This window comes from Elgaria multicarinata, chromosome 10 (genome assembly GCF_023053635.1).
Source record: "Elgaria multicarinata webbii isolate HBS135686 ecotype San Diego chromosome 10, rElgMul1.1.pri, whole genome shotgun sequence".
Classification (NCBI taxonomy): Eukaryota; Metazoa; Chordata; class Lepidosauria; order Squamata; family Anguidae; genus Elgaria; species Elgaria multicarinata.
Genome location: NC_086180.1, coordinates 95,576,429 through 95,596,636, shown reverse-complemented (window position 1 = coordinate 95,596,636; position 20,208 = coordinate 95,576,429). Strand labels below are relative to the sequence as shown.

Sequence of the window (20,208 nt, the reverse complement as noted above, 5' to 3'; positions counted from 1 at the left end):
ATGGTTACAAGTTACAGCTACCTAGATTTTGATTTAAATATAAGGAAAAACTTTCTGACCGTAAGATCTGTGCAACAGTGGAACAGTCTACCTATGAAGGTTGTGGATTCTTCATCTCTGGAGGTTTTTAAGAAAGGGCTGGACAGCCACCTCTCATAGATGGTTTAATTGGTTTTCCTGCACATAACAGAGGGTTTGACTAGGTAATTCTTGTGGTCCCTTCCAAATCCACAATTCATTGATTCTTTGATTCTATGAGATGGGACTAGGCAGTGTTACATGGTGACTTCAGTTCTTCTCAGAGAAGTGATTCCACAAGATGCTCCTGGGGGATTCCTGTTGGCCTGAGGTGTCCTTCAGAATTCCCTCTTATCCCCCATGCTATTGAACATATATACATGACACTGCTGACAGTGATTGTCTGGAGTTTAGTACTACCAGTATGTTGCTGGCACCCAACTCTCTCTCCTTTCCATCTAAATCCAAGGAAGCTGTCCTTGTCCTAGGTCGGTGTCTGATTATTATTATTATTATTTACATTTATTTACTGCCCCATAGCCAAAGCTCTCTGTGTGGATTACAAAGATTAAAAACAGTGAACATTAAAAACATAAAAATTTAAAACCATAAAAAGCCTAAAAATGGACATTATCTATTTAAAAGCGGTAATGGACTGGATGAAGTCTAACCAATTGAAACTTAATCCAGACAAGACAGAGGTGAAAGGCACATGGAATACGTACTAGACCTGTGCTGGAGGTTACACTGCCCTTGAAGACTCAGGCCCATAACTTGGTTGGACTCCTGGACTTGGTCCTGAACTTGAATGCCCGGGTTTGGCAGTGGCCAGGATTGTGTGCATAGCTGAATCTGGTGTGCCAACTGTGTTTGTTCCTAGAAATATCTGATCTGCCCATGGTAACATATGTTTTAGTTACATCCCATTTGGACTAGTATAATGCACTCCATGTGAGGCTACCATTGAAAACTGTTTGGAAATTTCAGTTGGTTCAGAATGCTCCAGCCAGTTACAGAAAGCACATGACCCCCCTATTAGACCAGCTTCAATGGCCACTGGTCTGTTTCCAGGCACAATTCAGTGCTTGTTATGACCCATAAAGCCCTATATGGCTTGGGACCAAGCCACCTGAAAGACTGCCTTCTCTGATTTCAGTCTGCCCAAGATTTAAGGCAGTACTGCTGCCTTCAGAGGCACATTTGGTGATGACATGAGAAAGGGCCTTCTTGGTGGCTGTTCTCAGGCTGTGGAACTCCCTACTGACTGGAGAGGCTAAGTTGGTTCTCTCTCTGCTGTCCTTCTATTGGCAGGCAAGAGCATTTTGTTCCAGCCGGCCTTTGGTGTGTAAGCAGGTCTGTTGGGTTTGGTGCTGTTGTTTTTTAAATATTATTATTTATTATTTATTACATTTATATACTGCCCCATAGCCGAAGCTCTCTGGGCGGTTTACAAAAGTTAAAAACAGTGAACATTAAAAAGAAATATACAAAATTTAAAACCATAAAAAGCATAAAATACAAACAAAAACGGAGAATATCCATTTAAAAACATCTATTCTGGGGTCAGTTATAAAACTCAGCATATTTATTAAATGCTGTTAAATGCCTGGGAGAAGAAAAAAGTCTTGACTTGGCACCGAAAAGATAACAATGTTGGCGCCAGGCAAGCCTTGTCAGGGAGATCATTCCATAATTGAGGGGCCACCACTGAAAAGTCCCTCTCCCTGGTTGCTATTCTCCAAGCTTCCCTTGGGGTAGGCACCCAGAGGAGGACCTTAGATGTTGAGTGTAGCGTATGGGTAGGTTCATGTCAGGAGAGGCGTTCCATCAGGTATTGTGGTCCCAAGCCGTGTAAGGCTTTATAGGTTAAAACCAGCACCTTGAATTGGGCTCGGAAACATACAGGCAGCCAATGCAAGCGGGCCAAAGTCGGTCTTATATGCTTGAACCTTCTGGTTCCAGTTATCAATCTGGCCGCTGCATTTTGCACAAGCTGCAGCTTCCGAACGGTCTTCAAAGGCAGCCCCACATAGAGAGCATTGCAGTAATGTAATTTGAGGTTACCACAGCATAGACAACTGAAGCTAGGTTATTCCTGTGCAGATAGGGGCGTAGCTAGGTCACCAGCCAAAGCTGGTAGAAGGCGCTCCGTACCACTGAGGCTACCTGGGCCTCAAGTGACAGAGATGGTTCTAGGAGAACCCCCATGCTACGAACCTGCTCCTTCAGGGGGAGTGCAACCCCATCCAGAACAGGTTGAACACCCTCCATCTGGTCAGAAGAACTTCTCACTAACAGCACTTCATTCTTGTCTGGATTGAGTTTCAGTTTATTAGCCCTCATCCAGTCCATTGTCGCAGCCAGGCACTGATTCAGCACATCCGCAGCCTCACCTGATGAAGATGAAAAGGAGAAATAGAACTGTGTGTGATCAGCGTACTGATGACAACGCACTCCAAAACTCCGAATGACCTCACCCAACAGTTTCATGTAAATGTTAAACAGCATGGGGGACAAAACTGACCCCTGCAGAACCCCATACAGGAGAATCCATGGAGGCGAGCAATGTTCCCCCAATACCACCTTCTGGAGCCAACCAGCCAAGTAGGAGCGGAACCACTGTAATACAGTGCCTTCCACTTCCAACTCAGCCAGACCCTCCAGAAGGATACCATGGTTGATGGTATTGAAAGCCACTGAGAGATCAAGGAGAATCAACAGAGTCACATTCCCTCTGTCTTTCTCCCGACATAGGTCATCACACAGGGCGACCAAGGCTGTTTCCATGCCAAAACCAGGTCTGAAACCGCACTGTTTTATGCTGTTATTGTTGTGTTTTTAATGTATTTATTATTGTTTTAATCAAGTTTTTGTTTATTTAATTGTATGCTGCCCTGAGCCCCTTTTCTTAGTAGAAATGTGGGGTACAAATCAAATAAATAAATAAATAAATAGTGGTTGTGTTACTGATGAATATATTCAATTAAAACTCCCATCTTACCTGTTGGTTACTACCAGATTGTTTTAGGTCGATTACTGAAACTTTCATGTACCTATCTTCCCATTTCTCATAGCAAAATGCGTGGATATCAGCTTGGGTTCCTGTAATGATGTAGCTTATTCAAAAACAATTTACCCTAATTTGCTGGATCAGAAGTCCAGACAAGTGATTGAATACAGCTCTGAATACACCTTGACAAGTGTGCTCCACAACCTGCTGCAGGGAGAATGCAATCCTGATCTGAGGCTTCTGAGCTGCTCTATTATGGCCCCAAAGTGTGAAGAGGGCAAAATCATTAAGCCATGTCGCAACGTCTGTGAAACTCTCCGAAAAAATTGCCTTCCTGCTTTTGATGCAATTGACATGGCTTGGCCATACTTCTTAGATTGTGATCGCTTCTTTGTGGATGAAGTAGAAGGATGCTTTGATCCGTTAGCAAAGCTGCGAGGTAAGAATCAAAGCTGTGTGTTCATGTTTTAATTAGGTTGACCAAATGTCAGGTTTCCCCTGGGCAAGTCTGGAAACAGGGGTGGGCAATTTTTAATTATTTTCTCCTTTATCTGGAAAAGTTGTGCTATCCAGACAATGGTGTATAAAAATGGGGAGAGGAAATCTGGTGCCCTCCAGATATTTTGGACTGCTGGTTCCGTAAACCCAAGCCAGCATGGCCAATGCTCAAGGAATATAGAAGCTGTAGTCCAAAACATCTGGAGGGCACCAGGTTGGGGAAGGCTCTACTACAACTGCATCCCCAGCACAGTTATTCAACTTGGATCAAGACAACTCCATGGGGCCAGGATACTGTGGATTGGAGTGAACACAAAAACAGGAGGAGGAGGATGGTTTTCCATCAGAAGATGGCAAAGGAAGGCCCATCATAGCCTTTTCAGTAACTCAATAGCAGTAAGATCAGTATGTATAAACAAAGTATGTTTAGCAAAACGTAATAGGAGCTACTTTTAAGCCCAAAGAGATTCTCGTTGTGTTTGATATCCTTGTATTCGCCTTTTCATGACTGTCATAGTTTTACAATATAGCCTAGTTCTATAGAGACACTTACATTTCATTCAGTGGGGTTTACTCCCAGGTAAGTTGGTATACCTGGGAGTAAACCACATTGAACTCGGACAAAGAAGTAGGTGCTATGGCACCTACTTCTGAATTGTCATATAGGGGATTGCACTGTAAATCTTCTATTCCAGCCAGCGTTTTTCTAGAGAAGCAAAATGCTTCTTTTATAGCTATATTCATGGACAATTCCAGTCCTTGGTGACTGAGAACAGAGCTTCTCTGCTTTTTCTTGATCTCCAGACCTTTGTCCGGGTGGGTTCTGTTTCCTTCCAAATATTTTTGTGAAAATGCTGAACTAAGCAATTACCCAAGAACTTGCCATGTTACGTGCTAACCCTGCCCGATCAATATCTACGGCATAGACATGGTTTGATTTGTGTAACATGTGGCCTAGACTGTGGATGCGTCACAGAAGAGGTCCAGGTTTAAGGAAAGGATTGTGCAGTTTGTTCCAATTCTAATTAATAATAAAACAATTTGGGAAAAGAAGGTACCAGGTAAGGATTTATGGACAAACGTCAGTCGTTTTATTGTAAACAACCCTGAATGGAATTAAATGGAAGCAAAGACATTTTACAGTGCAACAGAAAATGTTCAGCACATTTTTCAAGTGCTGCTCCATTCAGAAAGACATTAATGGAGCTGGACTGGAAACTTGCAGTTTTATAGATGCACTACCTTCAGTGTTTTCTTGTACTCTCCATGGGTATTATAATACAAGAACCTGTAAACATTTTTATATTGGTAATCTAAGGGCAGTTTTTTAAATATTGGTGACCAGTGGTCTTAAATTCATTTCTGTGCATGCTAAACAGACGTTGGTTGTCTTGCGTATATTTATATTTTCCTCTTCTTTTTCTGCAACATTGCTATGTCAGTGAGGTAGGTGTGTTTTTCTTTTTGTTTATGACTGTTATGTCTGGTCAATTGCAAAGTTGCTTCTTGTACTAGATTTTTCTGCAAAGTCAACTGCTTCATTTGTTCAGTGGTAGCAGTATGCTAAATGTGTGAGTATGGATATGAGAAAGGTGATGGGGAAAGAGTGTTAAATGTTAGGAAAGGTGAGACTACGGTGAAGGATTTATTTATTTATTTTATTACATTTATATACCACCCCTTAGCTGAAGCTCTCTGGGTAGTTTACAGATTTGCGGTCAGAAAATATATTTGAGGGAAAGGGAGACTGTATCACACAGAGTATAGCAAAAGCTTCAAAGTACAGCAAAAGTTACAAAAGTTGGAGTGAGTGGAGTTAATTCCAGATACACTGAATGTCTCACTTGTTCTTTATTTCAGTGATTTTAACATTAAGATGTTATGCAGAACAGATTTGTCTTAATCGTGTGCGGTGAAATCAGACATGTGACCAAGGCCATGTTTGGGTGGGCACGCCCCCTTGGGGCTGGACATGCCCCTTTGGGGTTGGCCATGTTGTCCTCCTTTTTGGTTTCCAAAATATGGTCAGCCTATTTTAATGGAATCAACAGAATCCAAACATACAACTAGGGCTGTGCACCACTTGGTTCTGGAGCTGGATCCCAAACAGAAGCAGGCCAATTTGGCCTGCTTTGGTCTGGATCTGGATCAGGACTAGATCAGGCCAAAGGAGTCTGGAGCAGATCTAATGTTGCAAATTATGGCAACCATAAAGAGCCATTTCTCAGTGGGAGTCTAGGAAAATGCAAAATCCAACCTGTTTTACATGTCTGGCTCTTGTTTCGGATCCAGATCTGAAGTGTGTTGGGCTGGGCCTGAATCAGGCAGAAGTGCATTGGGACTGATTCGGAAGTTCCAAATCAGCCTCAGAAGCGGGTTGGGGTGTGTGTGTCACTGCACAGCCCCACGTATAAGTGACCTAGACTAGATGCTGGCTGAGTCAATTATTTTGATAAGGCTGAATCTGGATTGTTGAAACCAGTTTGGGTCAGCTTCAATGGAATCATAGGGTGATATAATCCACAGGTTTGCCAGTCAGCCAGTCTTTTAATGGAGAAAGGTGAGAAGTCAGTCACCCAATCAGGCGATAAACTGGTGATCAGTACACAAGTAAACTAACTAGTTTACTGGTTTAGCCTGTTCAAGTTTAGCTTGGATTGATATCAACTCAGGGCATGTCTGCACCATGCCTTATCCCAGGGATCACCCCAGGATCATCCCTGTACATCCACATGACTGCTGGAGGTGTGGGTGGCCGTCCCAGTTTTGTCCCAGGTCCTCGCGAGTAAATCTGAGGAACCAGGCACAGGGCACAGAGCTCTTCAAGCACTCCATGCCCATCAGGACTTTTTTTTACTTACTTTTTAGCTAGAGCGCACATGTGCTCCAGCTCCTCTTCTTTAAAAAAAATGGTGGGTGCGATGTCCTCCTTTTTCCCGGGACGTCGTGCACTGCGTGTGGACTGAGGGGGAGGATTTCGCGATCAGCATATCACGAGATCCTCCCCCCTCTGCTGGGAGGTGTAGACATGCCCTCAGGTTCATGTACATCAGTCATGAATGAGATAAAATATTTCATATTCAGTGGGGAACAGAGGCTGGAATCCTGCACACAGCTAGATTGGTTAAAGCCAATCCCCCAAAGAGAAGCCAGTGTCTAAAAGAGAAACAGCCTGCGACTCATGATACTCATTTACTTATGATATAAGGGTAGTAGTGTTGATTGTAAGTAAGGTGGAAAGGCGGAGAATGCAAAGCAAAAAAGAAAAAGTCACTTTTACTGCAATGTTTATGGTATTCTGCAACAGGTTAAAGACAGAAAGGAAACATACTTTTTAAAACCATTAGGGAATCTGTCAGCAGGCTTTACAAACCTGTTCTCATGTGTTGGAGTAATGAAAGCAGGTGAACGTGCATTGATCATTTTATGCAACGCTATGTTGCATTTAGTTGCAGTTAGTAAACTTATTATTGGCCATCTGTGCTTTGTTTCCTAGACCTAATCTGGAAAACCTACTAGTACTTGCCTAACTAGATTTCTTCCCTACCAGTGCCCAAATAGGTGGAAGCCCATCTTGAGGGCATGCTCTTGGTGGTTCCATGTGGACCGAAGGCCCAATTGGAGTCCGCCAGGAGAAGAGCCTTCAGTGTGGTGGCTCCCTCTCTTTGGACCTCCCTGCCCCTGGAGGTCACTCAGGTGCTAACATTGTGTTGCTTCTGGCACCTCCTCTATTCCGGGAAGCACTAACAGCTGTGTTTTTATTGGCATTCTGTTTTTTAAAAGTATAATTTTAATTTATATGATGTTTTAATCTATTTTTTTTACGGTTTTACTTCTTATGTTCACCACTCCAGAATTTGTTTTAGATATGAAGAGGTATCCAAATTTTGTAAATTATAGATAAATGGTTGTAATGGAAGGGAGGAGTCCCTGCCGAGTCCAGAAGGACAAGTAACTCCCCCAAGAAACTGAGTACAAGTCAGAAGTTGGGTTTGATCCCCAAATACCAAACCATGTATTTGCCCCTGCATAGCAAAACAAAATTCCAGTTTTTCAGAAAGAATACTGGTGATACTGTTCTCATGAACAGAGGCAAAAAAATGCCCCCTCAAGAAACCCTAAAAACAAACACACACAGGCAAAACTACACACACCCCATTGCCCAAAGCAACACACAGGTAAAACTACCACCACCACCACAAATGAAGGTCCTTTTTCTTCCTTTAAAAAAGCGAACACCCGCAGAGGGCTGGGCCTGCTTGGAAGCATCAGCCTCCTCTCGCCCCAGCCTGTTCCTTCCCTGATGCAGAATATCTCAGGGTCCCGCAGGGGAGGAAAGCAAGGCAGAGTTGCTTTCATTTTCCAACTGCCCAAGGTAAAAACATTATTATTATATTTTTAAAAAAATGTAAAATGGAAGGAGCAGGGGGGAGTTATCTGGGGGTTCAGTGTAGCTGGGGACACCAAGTTGCCAACTCCAAGACTGGAGCATAGTACAACTGAAATCTTTTATTCCTTCTGTCCATAGTGGTTTTAGTCATAAATTAAAGATAAGGGCTAATGGACCAAAGCCTTGATTCTGAAACATGCTGTGACAGCACCTATTAGCTTAGGATGGGCCATAATGATTGAAGGACAATCAGGTGCATGAGCATTATAATATGCCTCTGGCTGCCCTTGGAGATGGTGTGGCAGCAGGGAGCTGTTCCCTGCATGGCTGAACCTACTCAGGAGGAGCCCTCAGAGTGTGAGGGGTGGGGCAGGGTGAACCTCTTAGGCCATGCAAGCGAGGCCATTGTTGGCTCCTGAGACTCTCTCCTGTGGGAATCTCTGGCAGGCTGGGAGTTTTCTGTGGATCTTCCTGGGATGATTCCTGAGTACCATCTGTTCCACCCTTTCTGTCCTAAAACCTCCTTCTGAGAGTAGGAGGCCCAGCTCTTGGCCCATGCTTGTGTCATTAGATCACATCATTCTGAGAGGACTTCTAAGGGGGGAAATGCCAGCTGCCAAGAAGAGCACTGATGTCACTTGCTGCCATGAAGTTCTTCTGGGTTTCACGCTCCCCAACCCCAATACACACATTTGCTGAAATGGCCCCTGCACCTGCTAATCAAAGTGGATGGTAGTTTCAACTCTTCCATGCCAGTCACAAGGCTGGAGTAGATAAGAGGTTGGATTTAGTTCTTATAGTTCCATTCTAGCGATGGGAATCACATTCACAATAGCCCCAGAAGCTGGATGCAGACATGAACAATTATTTGTATGAGTGGTTCTGATTCAAAAGAAGGTTCTCATGCAGACCCTGGCCTCAGTGCATCCTCCTCGCTGGATCAGTGCTAATTGACATAAGATTCCAGTAACACTGGACTGGCCCGCTGCTAGAGCTACACCTGTACAACATGAGGACTAATTTGCTAGATCAGATCATGTTCCCGCATTCAGTTTCCAAAAGTGGCTCGCCAAATGCCCCTGAGACATTCACAAGCAGAGCGTGAAGGTGGCCTCCTATTCCCAGGATTCAGATTTTGTGCTTTAGGAACTACTCTGCTTGCAACAAAGGAAAGAGGATGGAATAACTAGTGGTATGTATGTATGGTCCCAAAATAGAAAGTTAATATCATTTCAATTTGACTATAATAATAAAAAAATACATATTATCCAAGGAGAAAAGTACACCATACTCCAGCTTATTATACAAAAAAAAAAAAAAAAAAAAGAAGGAAAAAGTTCAGTGGGAAGAAGACGAACATCATGGCTAAAGAACTTAGGGGAAGGGTAGAGCTGTAGTGCTGTACAATTATTTAGAGCAGCGGCATCAAAAACTAAGATAGCTGTAATGATAGCTAACCTCTGATAGGGGAAGGCACCTTTAGAAGAAGAAGAATTTGGCCATCTTCACTGATTTAGCCATACCTTTTCATTTCTTTGAATCTATCATTTGTGAAATGGCATATTCTCATATGCTGCAATAATCTTCTATATGTGCATAGATATTAGTGAGTTAAACCAATTATATTCCTTTGCAGGGGAGACAGAACTTGCAGAAGATGTCCTCAATGAAGCACCAACATTTATTCATTTCACCCATCACTCATTCCCCCAAATGGTGAGAATATTGAAAAAAATAGCATCCAGATGTTCCCACATTGCCAAGATGTACAGCATTGGCCGCAGCTTTGAAGGGAAAGACCTCTTTGTTATGGAGTTTTCTACTAGCCCTGGACATCATGAATTGTGTGAGTACTAGATCTATGGACATCAGAACTACGTGAGACTTGCCGCTCAAAGACATTTTGCTGCCTGAGATGGACTCCCCTCCCACACCTCCTCCTCCTCTGCCTCTCTGAGCTGCTGCTTCCCCTCCTCCCCCCTCCTGCTGCTTGTTGCTGCTCCTCAGAAAGGTGTGGGGGTCCTGTTTCCCCCTCTGTTGCAAAGTGATAGTGGCACTCCTACAGCCGCGTCCAGCCACCCAGCACCATCTCCAGTCTTGTCCCACAATGCCTTGTTTTGACCTTGTAAATGTTCTTCCTCAAAGAGCAAGGGATTTGGGGTGAGATCTGTGATGGCACCAGACTCAGCTTGGGAGTGCTAGTAGTGACGGTTTCCAAAGTTTGGGGGGGGGGGAAACAGTTTTTCCAACCACAGCAAAGTGGTGGGGGCAGCGGCAGCACTCCTGTAGCTGAATCTAGTGGGAGGCTGTTTCGGATCTTGCCCCAATGTCTGCTTCCTCAGAAAGCGAGAAATTGGGTTACGGTCTGAGAACCCTGCCTGGAAACACTACCGCTATTGCTTTGGTGAGGCAGGAAAAATGTTTTAAAGAACGTATTTACCTGTCACGGCAAAGCAATGATGGCAGTGGCTGGCAGTGGCTGGAAGTAGAGGCCAGCAGCGGGGTGTCGTGTGTGTGTTCCTGAGTGTGTGTGTGTGTGTGTGTGTGTGTATAAGCATCACTATGGCTGAGTTCGGACGACACACTAATCAACGGGGGGGGGGGGGGAGATAATAGGAACAGAACAGGAAACAACCGTTGATTAGCATGTTGTCCGAACTCCGCCAATGAGTGTCATCACATAGGGGGAAATCGCATTTTCTTACCGTCGCTTCTCCACCCAAGCGTTTGTCCCTCATTACTTCCTCTTGAAAGAGGAAGTAAACCACTTGCACGTGGCCCATTCAGTGGGCCATTTTGATCATGCTGTTTCTCCTGCACACAGCAGGAGATAGCGGCAACTTCCACCTTTAAAAATAAGTTGGACTTACTGGGGCGTTTTTTGGTCATGCGAAGAAGGGCAGAAGGCCAGGAGGAAGATGCCGTTTGTCACTGAACATGAGGCAAGGTTCTCACCCTGAAAGAGCTGGCCCCACTCAGAGGACTGGCATCGCTTTGAACTATGGCACAGTGGGAAGAAAGTTCCCCAAAGGGATGTGCTTGTAGAAGGCATAGATTAATCTGGAGAAGAGAGGAGAGGGCACCAGTAACAGGGCTGTAGCCCCCCCCTTCCCCTCATGCCACAGGGCTGCAAAGGGACTATATTGTCATTTCAGCAGTGACGACGACGGTGCTTCATAGAATCTCAGGTGATGGGAATGAAAGGCCTTTCCCCAAACAAAGCAGCTCTCTAATGAAGTCCTGCTAGTGAAGAAAACCAGCCTCAGGATGACTGGGACTTTGAGTACCCAGGCAGAAGACAGGCTTACCCCCTTCTGCACTGCACTGACCACTTTCCAACTCTAAGTAACCTCTTGCTGCTTTCCTCCCCACAGGATTGCTCACATGTAGCTATTCTGATGAACAAGCACCTGCGACCCTGTGAGAGGAAAAACAGCTGTGGGGGTGGATGTTGAGTGGGAAAGTGGCTGGCATGGAAAGGGTGACGCCTCCTTTCACTACCACTTCTCTGCTGGTTTCCTCTGGCTATGTTTCGCCAGCATTAAAATCAACCACCAACACCTGGGGCTTAATGACAGTCATTTCCAGGAAATATGGAGATTACCCCTTGTGATGGGTGGTCTGCTTGGGCCACCCACAGTTATAGAGCTCCATCACACCAGCGACTTATCGCACTCTCGCCATGCCTGGTATGTGTTTTTGCAGCGGGGGACTCACATGACCTTGTCCCTGTTCTGCACACATCTTGTCTTTCCCTCCCATTTCCATCTTATTTTGGAGTGGGGAAAGCCCATTTCCCTCCCTCTGTGTACAGTAAAGCTGCTCCTCCGTCCTCTGTATTGCTGTCCTTGCGTTATATCGGACCATCCTGGTTTTTGTTGGGGGCGTGTGTGTCGAAGGGAGGTCTCGCTGACAAAACAGGAGGGCGGGGCAGTTCTCTAATCAACTGTGAAGAGGGAGGGAGGGAGAGAGGGCACCTGAATACCCCGTGGAGAATGCGAGTGCCCGGACCCATGCCCAGACTCGGTCCCATTCAACTCTATGGTTCTTACTCCTGAGTAGACATGACTAGGTTTCCTGACTAGAACAATGTCGGCTTCCCCTTGCCATGCCAACTTTGACCACAACCTTCTCCCAAAACTAATTGTAATACTTTCTCTTCACTTATATTTTTTAATATGACCTTAGGGTGTTGTTTTACCATAATTGTGCAGAGCTTCGGCTATGGGGCAGTATATAAATGTAATAAATCAAATCAAATCAGTTTTAGGCTGCTATACTATTGTATTTGTGCAGAAATTATATCTGCAGGGGGAAGGAGAACGTAGGGGGCGGGGCTGGAGACTTCGCCGGCACAGTAGCGATACAGGTAAAAAAATACATGAGCTGAAATAGCGCAACAACGTGCAGACGTGAAAGTGTGCAGCGGTCAACTCGCTAAGGAAAGGGAGGGGGAAACCGCAGACTGTTAGAGCAGTGCGACAATGGAATCAGTTACCTAGGGAGGTTGTGGGCTCTCCCACACTAGAGGCCTTCAAGAGGCAGCTGGACAACCATCTGTCGGGGATGCTTTAGGGTGGATTCCTGCATTGAGCAGGGGGTTGGACTCGATGGCCTTGTGGGCCCCTTCCAACTCTGCTATTCTATGATTCTATGATTCTATGACTCAAAGCAGGAAAAAATAATATGTGTGATGGAGCTCATAGTTGGGAACATTTTGTGTTTTTTCCCCGTAGCGGCATAGCTAAGCTCCCTTTTGTCCAATCTGTCTCAAATTTTGCACATAGGTAGCTATATTATTTCTCTGTGCATTAGCTAGGCTTGGTGCATAACGAAGCTTATTATGGGATATTATAGGGAAAAAGGGTTCACATCCCTCATGTAGGGCCTCGTGGACCAAAGTTACTGTTGCCCTTTGAGATATAGGTACGTGGGGAGTTTTCTTATGTGGGGAGTTTTCTAGTGTTTAGGTTATGTTAGGAAAAATAAATTGAGTGTGAAAATTCAAGAAAAAAGTGAAAAGGTGTTGTGTGAAATATGGATGGAAAGCTGTCAAGGCTGGGAGAGAATTGGCCAACTAGCAGCAAGGTCAAAATCCAGCAAGATTGGAGGAGATATGAGCTCCCCCTCCCCAAATCCCCATTTGTTTGCATTGAGGGAAGTTGGCTGGAAACTTCGGAATGTTCCCGCTGAGCTATGGAAGGCAGCCAGCGGGGGTTGGGGGGATTTAAAGGGGCCCTCTGGAGCCCCATGGCAGAGCAGCTTGGCCCAGGGCAATCAATCAAGGTTTAAGGCAGGCAGAAGGAATGAAAGGGGCTGTGCCCCCACCCCTGCAGAAGAGTTTTTGGTTCACATGCTTTGTTTACCAAAGTCAATCTGTTTTCTTCTTGGGCCCTTCCACACGCCGTAGTGAAGGCGCCTGCATGCGCCCCAACTACGCCCCCAAAACGATAGTGTGTACCTGTAGCCTGAAGAGACGGAGGCGGCGGCGGCTGGGGAATCTGGGCGCGTCTGCTGCCGCCGCTGCCGCCAGCCTCCTGCTGCCGGCCTCCTGCTGCCGGGGTAAGAGCGACCCAGGTCGGAGAGCTCGGCTTCCACCTGTGCCGAGCTATCCGACCCGGGTCGCTCTTAACCCGGCAGCAGGAGGCCGGCGGGGAGGCGGGGAGGTGGCGGCAAGGACGCGCCCGGATTACCCAGCTGCTGCCGCCTCCGTCTCTTCAGGCTACAGGTACACACTATCGTTTTGGGGCCGTAGTTGGGGCGCATGCAGGCGCCTTCACTACGGCGTGTGGAAGGGCCCCTTGTTTGTTTTTAAAAAGGTTGCAATAAAAATAGTAGGTGGTACAGAAGTCAGGGTGTGTGTGAACAATGGGGATGGGGTGTGTGGACTCCAGGCTGGGAGAGGGATATGGGTGTGTGTGTGTCTGTGCCTGTATCTGCAGGGGAGGGGTCTCAAGAGGTGATGCCTGCAGGGGGCTGCTCAAGGGTGGGGGTCATGCAGGGGGGAGTGCCTAAGGATAGGGCTCATGGGGGTGGCGGTATGTCCTGATATGCAAAGGATCTTAGGAGCGGGGTGTGATTTAGCTAACAACAACAACAATGACAGCTTAAAGATATGAGGAAATGATTAGCTCTTAAAGGGGTATCAAAATAGGACGGGTCTTTTGGCTTTATAGCACAATTAAAGCAGGATGCATGGGAGTAGTTCACAGTCAAAGCAGATTATAGACTGGAAAACTTCGGAGTCCTTTGCACGCAACTCACAGTGATTCCACAGTATAACGCTGGTGTAATGAAGCTCTATATCCCACTTTCCTCTCTCCTAGCCAGCACTCAAGGCTTCATCACACCAGCGTTATGCTGTGCAATCACTGCAAATTGTATACGGAGGACTCTGAAGTTTTCTACCTTATAATGTGCTTTTACTGTGAAGTACTCCGATCTGTCCCGCTGTGAATCCACTGCTTCCTTAAAAGAAGCGCCGAAAATAGAATCTCGGAAAGAATGACTCTTCTTATTCCTCCACAACCCCAAGGCTAATTTTAACATACTTCCTTGTCCTTCTCCGAGCGGCCACTGGGGGCGCAGAAGGATGATTTTTAAACTTTAAATTAAACAAATGCTTACATCTGTGTAAGTTTTAAAATCGGCACAGTAATAGATACTAAGGAGGGCTTTCAGTATACCAAATTTGAATCGGATTGGGTCATCCATTGATGTTTTATGATTTTTTCACATTTTCCCCCTAAACCCTTTTCCTGGTATGGAAAGGATCTTAGGAGCGGGGTGTGATTTAGCTAACAACAACAACAACAACAATGACAGCTTAAGCTATGGGGATAATTCGAGGGAAGCGGGTATGTGGGATGAAGCTAACTGTCAGACGACCCCTTCTAGCAGAGAAGGCGAGGGCCTTCTCTGCTAGAGGACTATAGACAGCTTGATCTTCAGGTATGGAGAAGGCTATAGAAATCAGGATGCTGAGTAGGGCACCTGGATTTTAAAGATACCTATTAGCTACTGGCTACTTATTAGTTCAGGGTCTTGTTGTTGACATATAAAACCCTGAAGAGCTTGGGACCAAGTTACCTAGAGGATAACCTTCCTTGAGACAGACCTGTGTGATCATTAAGATTACTGGAAGAAGCCTTGCTGGTTTTACTGCGACCTGCAGATTGCCATCTGGTGGCCACTCTGAAATGGATGTTCTCCATGGTGGTGCCCACCTTGTGGAATTCCCTTCCCTCTGGTATTTGGGACAGGCTTTAAGCTCCATCACACCTTGGAAGAACCGTCGCTTTGCGTGGACACTTAGTTACTTCCTGTTTTTGAACAGGAAGTAAACAAGGTGCGCGAGGGCCATTCAGTCCTTTGTTGTGAACACTCTGCTTCTCCCACACGCAGCAGGGGAGGGCAGCAACTTCAGTTTAAAAAATACTTCACAGTTTTTCTGGTTTTTCTTGCGGCGCAAGGAAGGCCAGAAGGGGGCGGAAGGTGTGCAGGAGACAGATGACGTCATGTGAGGGACCTCCGCGGAATCCGTGAGTGCCCAGGAATGAGCGTGCAATAAAACGCTCGTTGGATGGAGCTCCAACTGTGTCATGTTTTAGGTACCAGTTAAAGACCCATCTCTTCCCTGATTGATTGTACTGCTCAGTTTATTTTGTCAATTATGGTGTTTGGTGTATTTGGTGTGTGTGTGTGTGTGTTTATCATATTTTATATAAATGTTTTGTATATATTATGATGTATCTCAAATCTCAATGTATTTTAATATAATTTAATCTTTGCTTTGTAAACCACTCAGAGATATATTTAGATATGGTAAACAGTATATTAATATTAAATAAATAATAACTAAATAATAGAAACCTTGATCAGGAGAGTACAAGCCACAGTGTCCAAGGAGCCTCTACCAATCTTAGCAGTCACATTCTTCATATATTATAATCATTCAAATAAAACATAGAATCATAGAATCATAGAGTTGGAAGGGACCTATAAGGCCATCAAGTCCAACCCCCTGCTCAATGAATGCCTCTAGTGTGGGAGAGCCCACAACCTCCCTAGGTAATTGCTTCCATTGTCGTACTGCTGTAACAGTCAGGAGGTTTTTCCTGGTGTTCAGCTGGAATCTGAATCCTGTAACTTGATCCCATTATTCTGTGTCCTGCACTCTGGGATGATCGAGAAGAGATCCTGGCCCTCCTCTGTGTGACAACCTTTTAAGTATTTGAAGAGTGCTATCATGTCTCCCCTTAGTCTTTTCTTTTCCAGGCTAGACATGCCCAGTTCCTTTAGTCTCTCCTCATAGGGCTTTGTTTCCAAACCTCTGATCACCCTTGTTGCCCTACTCTGAACCCTCTCCAGCTTGTCTGCATCCTTCTTGAAGTGTGGAACCCAGAACTGGAAACATTACTCAATATGAGGCCTAACCAGGGCTGAATAATGGGGAGCAGTACCTCGCACGATTTGGAAGCTATACTTCTATTAATGCGGCCCCAAATAGCATTTGCTTTTTTGGCAGCCACTTCACGCTGTTGGCTCATATTCAGCTTGTGACCTACAACAATTCCAAGATCCTTCTCGTTTGTAGTATTGCTGAGCCAAGTATCTGCCATCTTGTAACCATGCATTTGGTTTCTTTTACCTAGGTGTAGAACTTGGCATTTATCCCTATTAAATTTCATTCTGTTGTTTTCAGCCCAGCACTCCAGCCTATCAAGATCACTTTCAAGTTTGCTTCTGTCTTCCAGGGTATTAGCCATCCCAACCAATTTTATATCATCTGCAAATTTGATATATGGAGTGTGTTCTGGGCCCCAACAGTTGTCAAAAGTGCTTTAAAGCAGTCGTGTAGATCCTGCCCAAGTTGTGAATAAAAATGTCGAAGAGCACTGGGCCCATGACTGAGCTCTATGGTATCCCACTTGTTACCTCCCCCCAGTTTGAGAAGGTACCGTTGATAAGCACTCTTTGACTCCAATTCTGTAGCCAACTGTGGATCCACTTAATAGTTGTTCCATCTAGTCCAATTCTAGCTAGTTTGTTAATCAGAATATCATGGGGCACTTTGTCAAAAGCTTTGCGAAGTCAAGATATATTATGTCCACAGCATTCCCACAGTCCACAAGGGAGGTTACCCAATCAAAGAAAAACATAACCTGTCTTATCTCTTTACAGTTAAGCCAGAGTTCAAATACATTGGCAATATGCATGGAAATGAAGTTGTGGGGAAAGAATTACTGATCTATCTTGCCCAGTATCTGTGCTCTGAATATCTACTTGGGAACACCAGGATCCAGACATTGATCAACAACACTCGAATTCACCTTCTTCCTTCCATGAATCCAGATGGATACGAACTTGCAGCAGAAGAGGTAAACACAAAGGATATAGGATAGATAGTATTAATATTAATTATTAATAATAATGATAATATCCAGGATTTCTTTATTTTCATTGGTATTTAAAAAAAACTTAGAATGAAAAAAAATAGTGTGTATGTTGTGGGGTTTTGGGGGTGGGGGTTGGGTCTTAGTTTTCAAGGTTCCATTTCTTTGAATCCAGTTTTCCTACATTTAAAATAAAAATTAAGTGAATGCCTTCTCCCTTACCAACCTGCCTGGTGACTGGGCTAATTGGGGGGCCTGATCCTGGTGGTCCTGACTGGAGCCCCGTGCAGTGGGAGCCTTCCTATGGAATTCCTTGCCTTTGGAGGTTAGGCAGGCGCCAGCGCTGTCTTGCTTTTGGTGTCTCCTGAAAATGTTGCTGTTCCAGGAAGCTTTCCCTGAATGACCAGCTGAATGACCGGTTTTATCTGAACCTTGTTCTTTTTAAAATGTAATTTTAATAGTGTTTTCATTCTGTTTTTATTCTTTGATTCTATTTGTTCACCACTCTGAAATCTTTGTATAGAGAGCGGTATATAAATATTATAAATAAATAAAGCACGAAAAATATAGCTGCTAAAATGAATTCATAAAATGAAATTACAAATACAATGTATAACAATATAAAATAAAAAGGGGACATAAAAGAGAGAAAGTAACAGATAACTGTTAGGCTGTTTTACTCGGCTTGGAAAACCGTTGCCAGGAAGGACAAGAAAAGGTCAGGAATTGTTTTGCCATACATAAAACTGTTTTACTTTTCCCAGGCAACTCAGTTTAAAAAAACAACAACATTCCAGGGGGAGCAGAGGGACTGATGTGTGGATGCTTCTGTCTATTACTCAGCAGGTTGAGCTAAATGGCCTTATGGGTCTCTCAATGTGAAAAGACTTGGTGTTTGCATTCTAAGTATCCAAGTTGCAGTTCTTCTCTGCCACATCAGAAATGCCTGCCATTTTCTGCCAGGAATGATGGGACTTGTAGTTCAATCCCTTAATCCCAGACACCAAAGAAGCCATAGCATCAATATACTGCAAGTGTCTTTTCCCATTTTTAAAGAGTTGTGGGGAAAGGAGCATCAGAGGAGGAGCCATGGTTGGAACTTCGCTGCCACCTGCCACCCCATCCTGGCCCCAAGTTAGGATTTCCCCCTTGCGGACCAGGACAAACTACTGGAGGGGAGAGGAATCACCAAATGTTTGATTTGCTGCTTGAGTTTACCAAATTATTTTCAGGGTGAGCACCCTTCTGTCCCTAAGTTGTGACTACTCAGTTTAGTTTGGTTTTATTTCTCTGTTGGCTGTTGTGAGTATTCCTATACACACAGAGAGAGTTTTGTAATTCATGCTTCAATGTTAACTAGGGAGCTGGCTACAATGGATGGACGAATGGGAGACAAACAGCTCAGAATCTTGACCTTAACAGGAACTTTCCAGATTTGACATCTGAATTTTACAGAATTGCAAAGATCAGAGCAGCACGTACAGACCACCTTCCCATTCCACAATCTTACTGGTGGGGTAAGGTATGGAATAAAAGATTCATAAAAAATGTCCTGTTCTATGTTCCATTAACATGATATGTAGTTGTAATTCAACAATATCCTCAGATTCTGAGGGCCAAAATACCCCCCCCCAAATGACTTTGTATACGTTTGTGACATCTAATCGGGAGTGAAACACAGTTCGCTGTTACTTTCACAAGCTAATCCATTTATTTCTGCATATCAAAATTTTCTCTATCCTCAATTTCATGGGCTACAACAATATCCTATTTTACAAAGAAATTTGATCAAAGCATTCCAGCAATAGCCTCTATGCTTTATTTTATATTAGCATTACTTAATGAGATGGTCTTAAACATTTCTTAATGCAATGATTTTAAAACTGTTCTTCAGGTTGCACCAGAGACAAAAGCTGTTATGAAGTGGATCAAGTCTATCCCATTTGTATTGTCTGCCAGTCTTCATGGGGGTGATTTGGTGGTTTCTTATCCTTATGATTATTCAGTACATCCCCTGGAAGAGAAAATGTTCTCCCCAACCCCTGATGAGAAGGTAATACTACATTGCAGAACCATTTGGAACATATTTAGTGCTAACCTGTCTGAATTTTTAAAATGTGTGACTGAAATATCCATAAGAATTGTGTTATAACAAACCTGTAATAGTGCAAGAAACTCCCAATTGTACTCGTCTAAATGGCTCACCATCGGCACTTTCATTGCAGTTTAGAACAAGGTCATAATATCTAAGAAGAAAATGGTTGAATCCAGTTGAGCATCTAATCTTGGAAATAATTATGAGAAATTAGATAACTATCCCAGGTAGTTCAAATCATTGTCCCCAGAAGCAGTAAACACAAAGAGCTGCTCTGAGTAAAATGAAAAAGTGACAGAAGGGGGCAGTGGTGTCGTGTTTATTCAGTCCGCCAAAAGAAGCATTTTCATTTGCATTCTTTGGGGCTGCAACTGTAGGCATCTTTACTTGAAAATTAATGGAATTTTCTTCTAAGTAAATCTGTCTACAATTAGACTGAGCTATTTTCCTTTGGGGGATTTTAAAATGCATTGCACATTTCTCACCTTCCTCTTGTGCACTTTATGGTCCTGAATCATTGAATGACAAGTGGAAGAGAAATAACTCACTTCTATCACCTAAAAATGTCTTTTTTACTTCCTGTAAATATCCCCAACAAGTAATTGAACAAGCCTGCAAGATAGAGCTTGTGACATATTAAGGGGAATCTGTGTTTTGTTTTAAATTCCAGTATTTTAGGTTCTTTAGGGCAATAAAATGGTTATAAGATATTTAGAAGGGGAAGCCATGTTACATAAATCAGAAAAAGAAGTTTAACATTTAGTCACACTACAACACATTATCAGTGTATGTTCTTTGGTTG

General features: G+C 44.1%; 1 protein-coding gene across 1 annotated transcript in view; it reads left to right on the top strand.

Moving 5' to 3' along the window:
- CPZ (carboxypeptidase Z) overlaps positions 1-20,208 on the top strand; it is an 80,654-nt gene that overhangs the window by 24,779 nt on the left and 35,667 nt on the right. Inside the window, exons 2-6 of the mRNA XM_063135973.1 lie at positions 3,093-3,467; positions 9,553-9,762; positions 17,100-17,296; positions 18,672-18,833; positions 19,206-19,364. Coding sequence (XP_062992043.1) covers positions 3,093-3,467; positions 9,553-9,762; positions 17,100-17,296; positions 18,672-18,833; positions 19,206-19,364 — 1,103 coding nt within the window. The remainder of the gene's footprint in view (positions 1-3,092; positions 3,468-9,552; positions 9,763-17,099; positions 17,297-18,671; positions 18,834-19,205; positions 19,365-20,208) is intronic.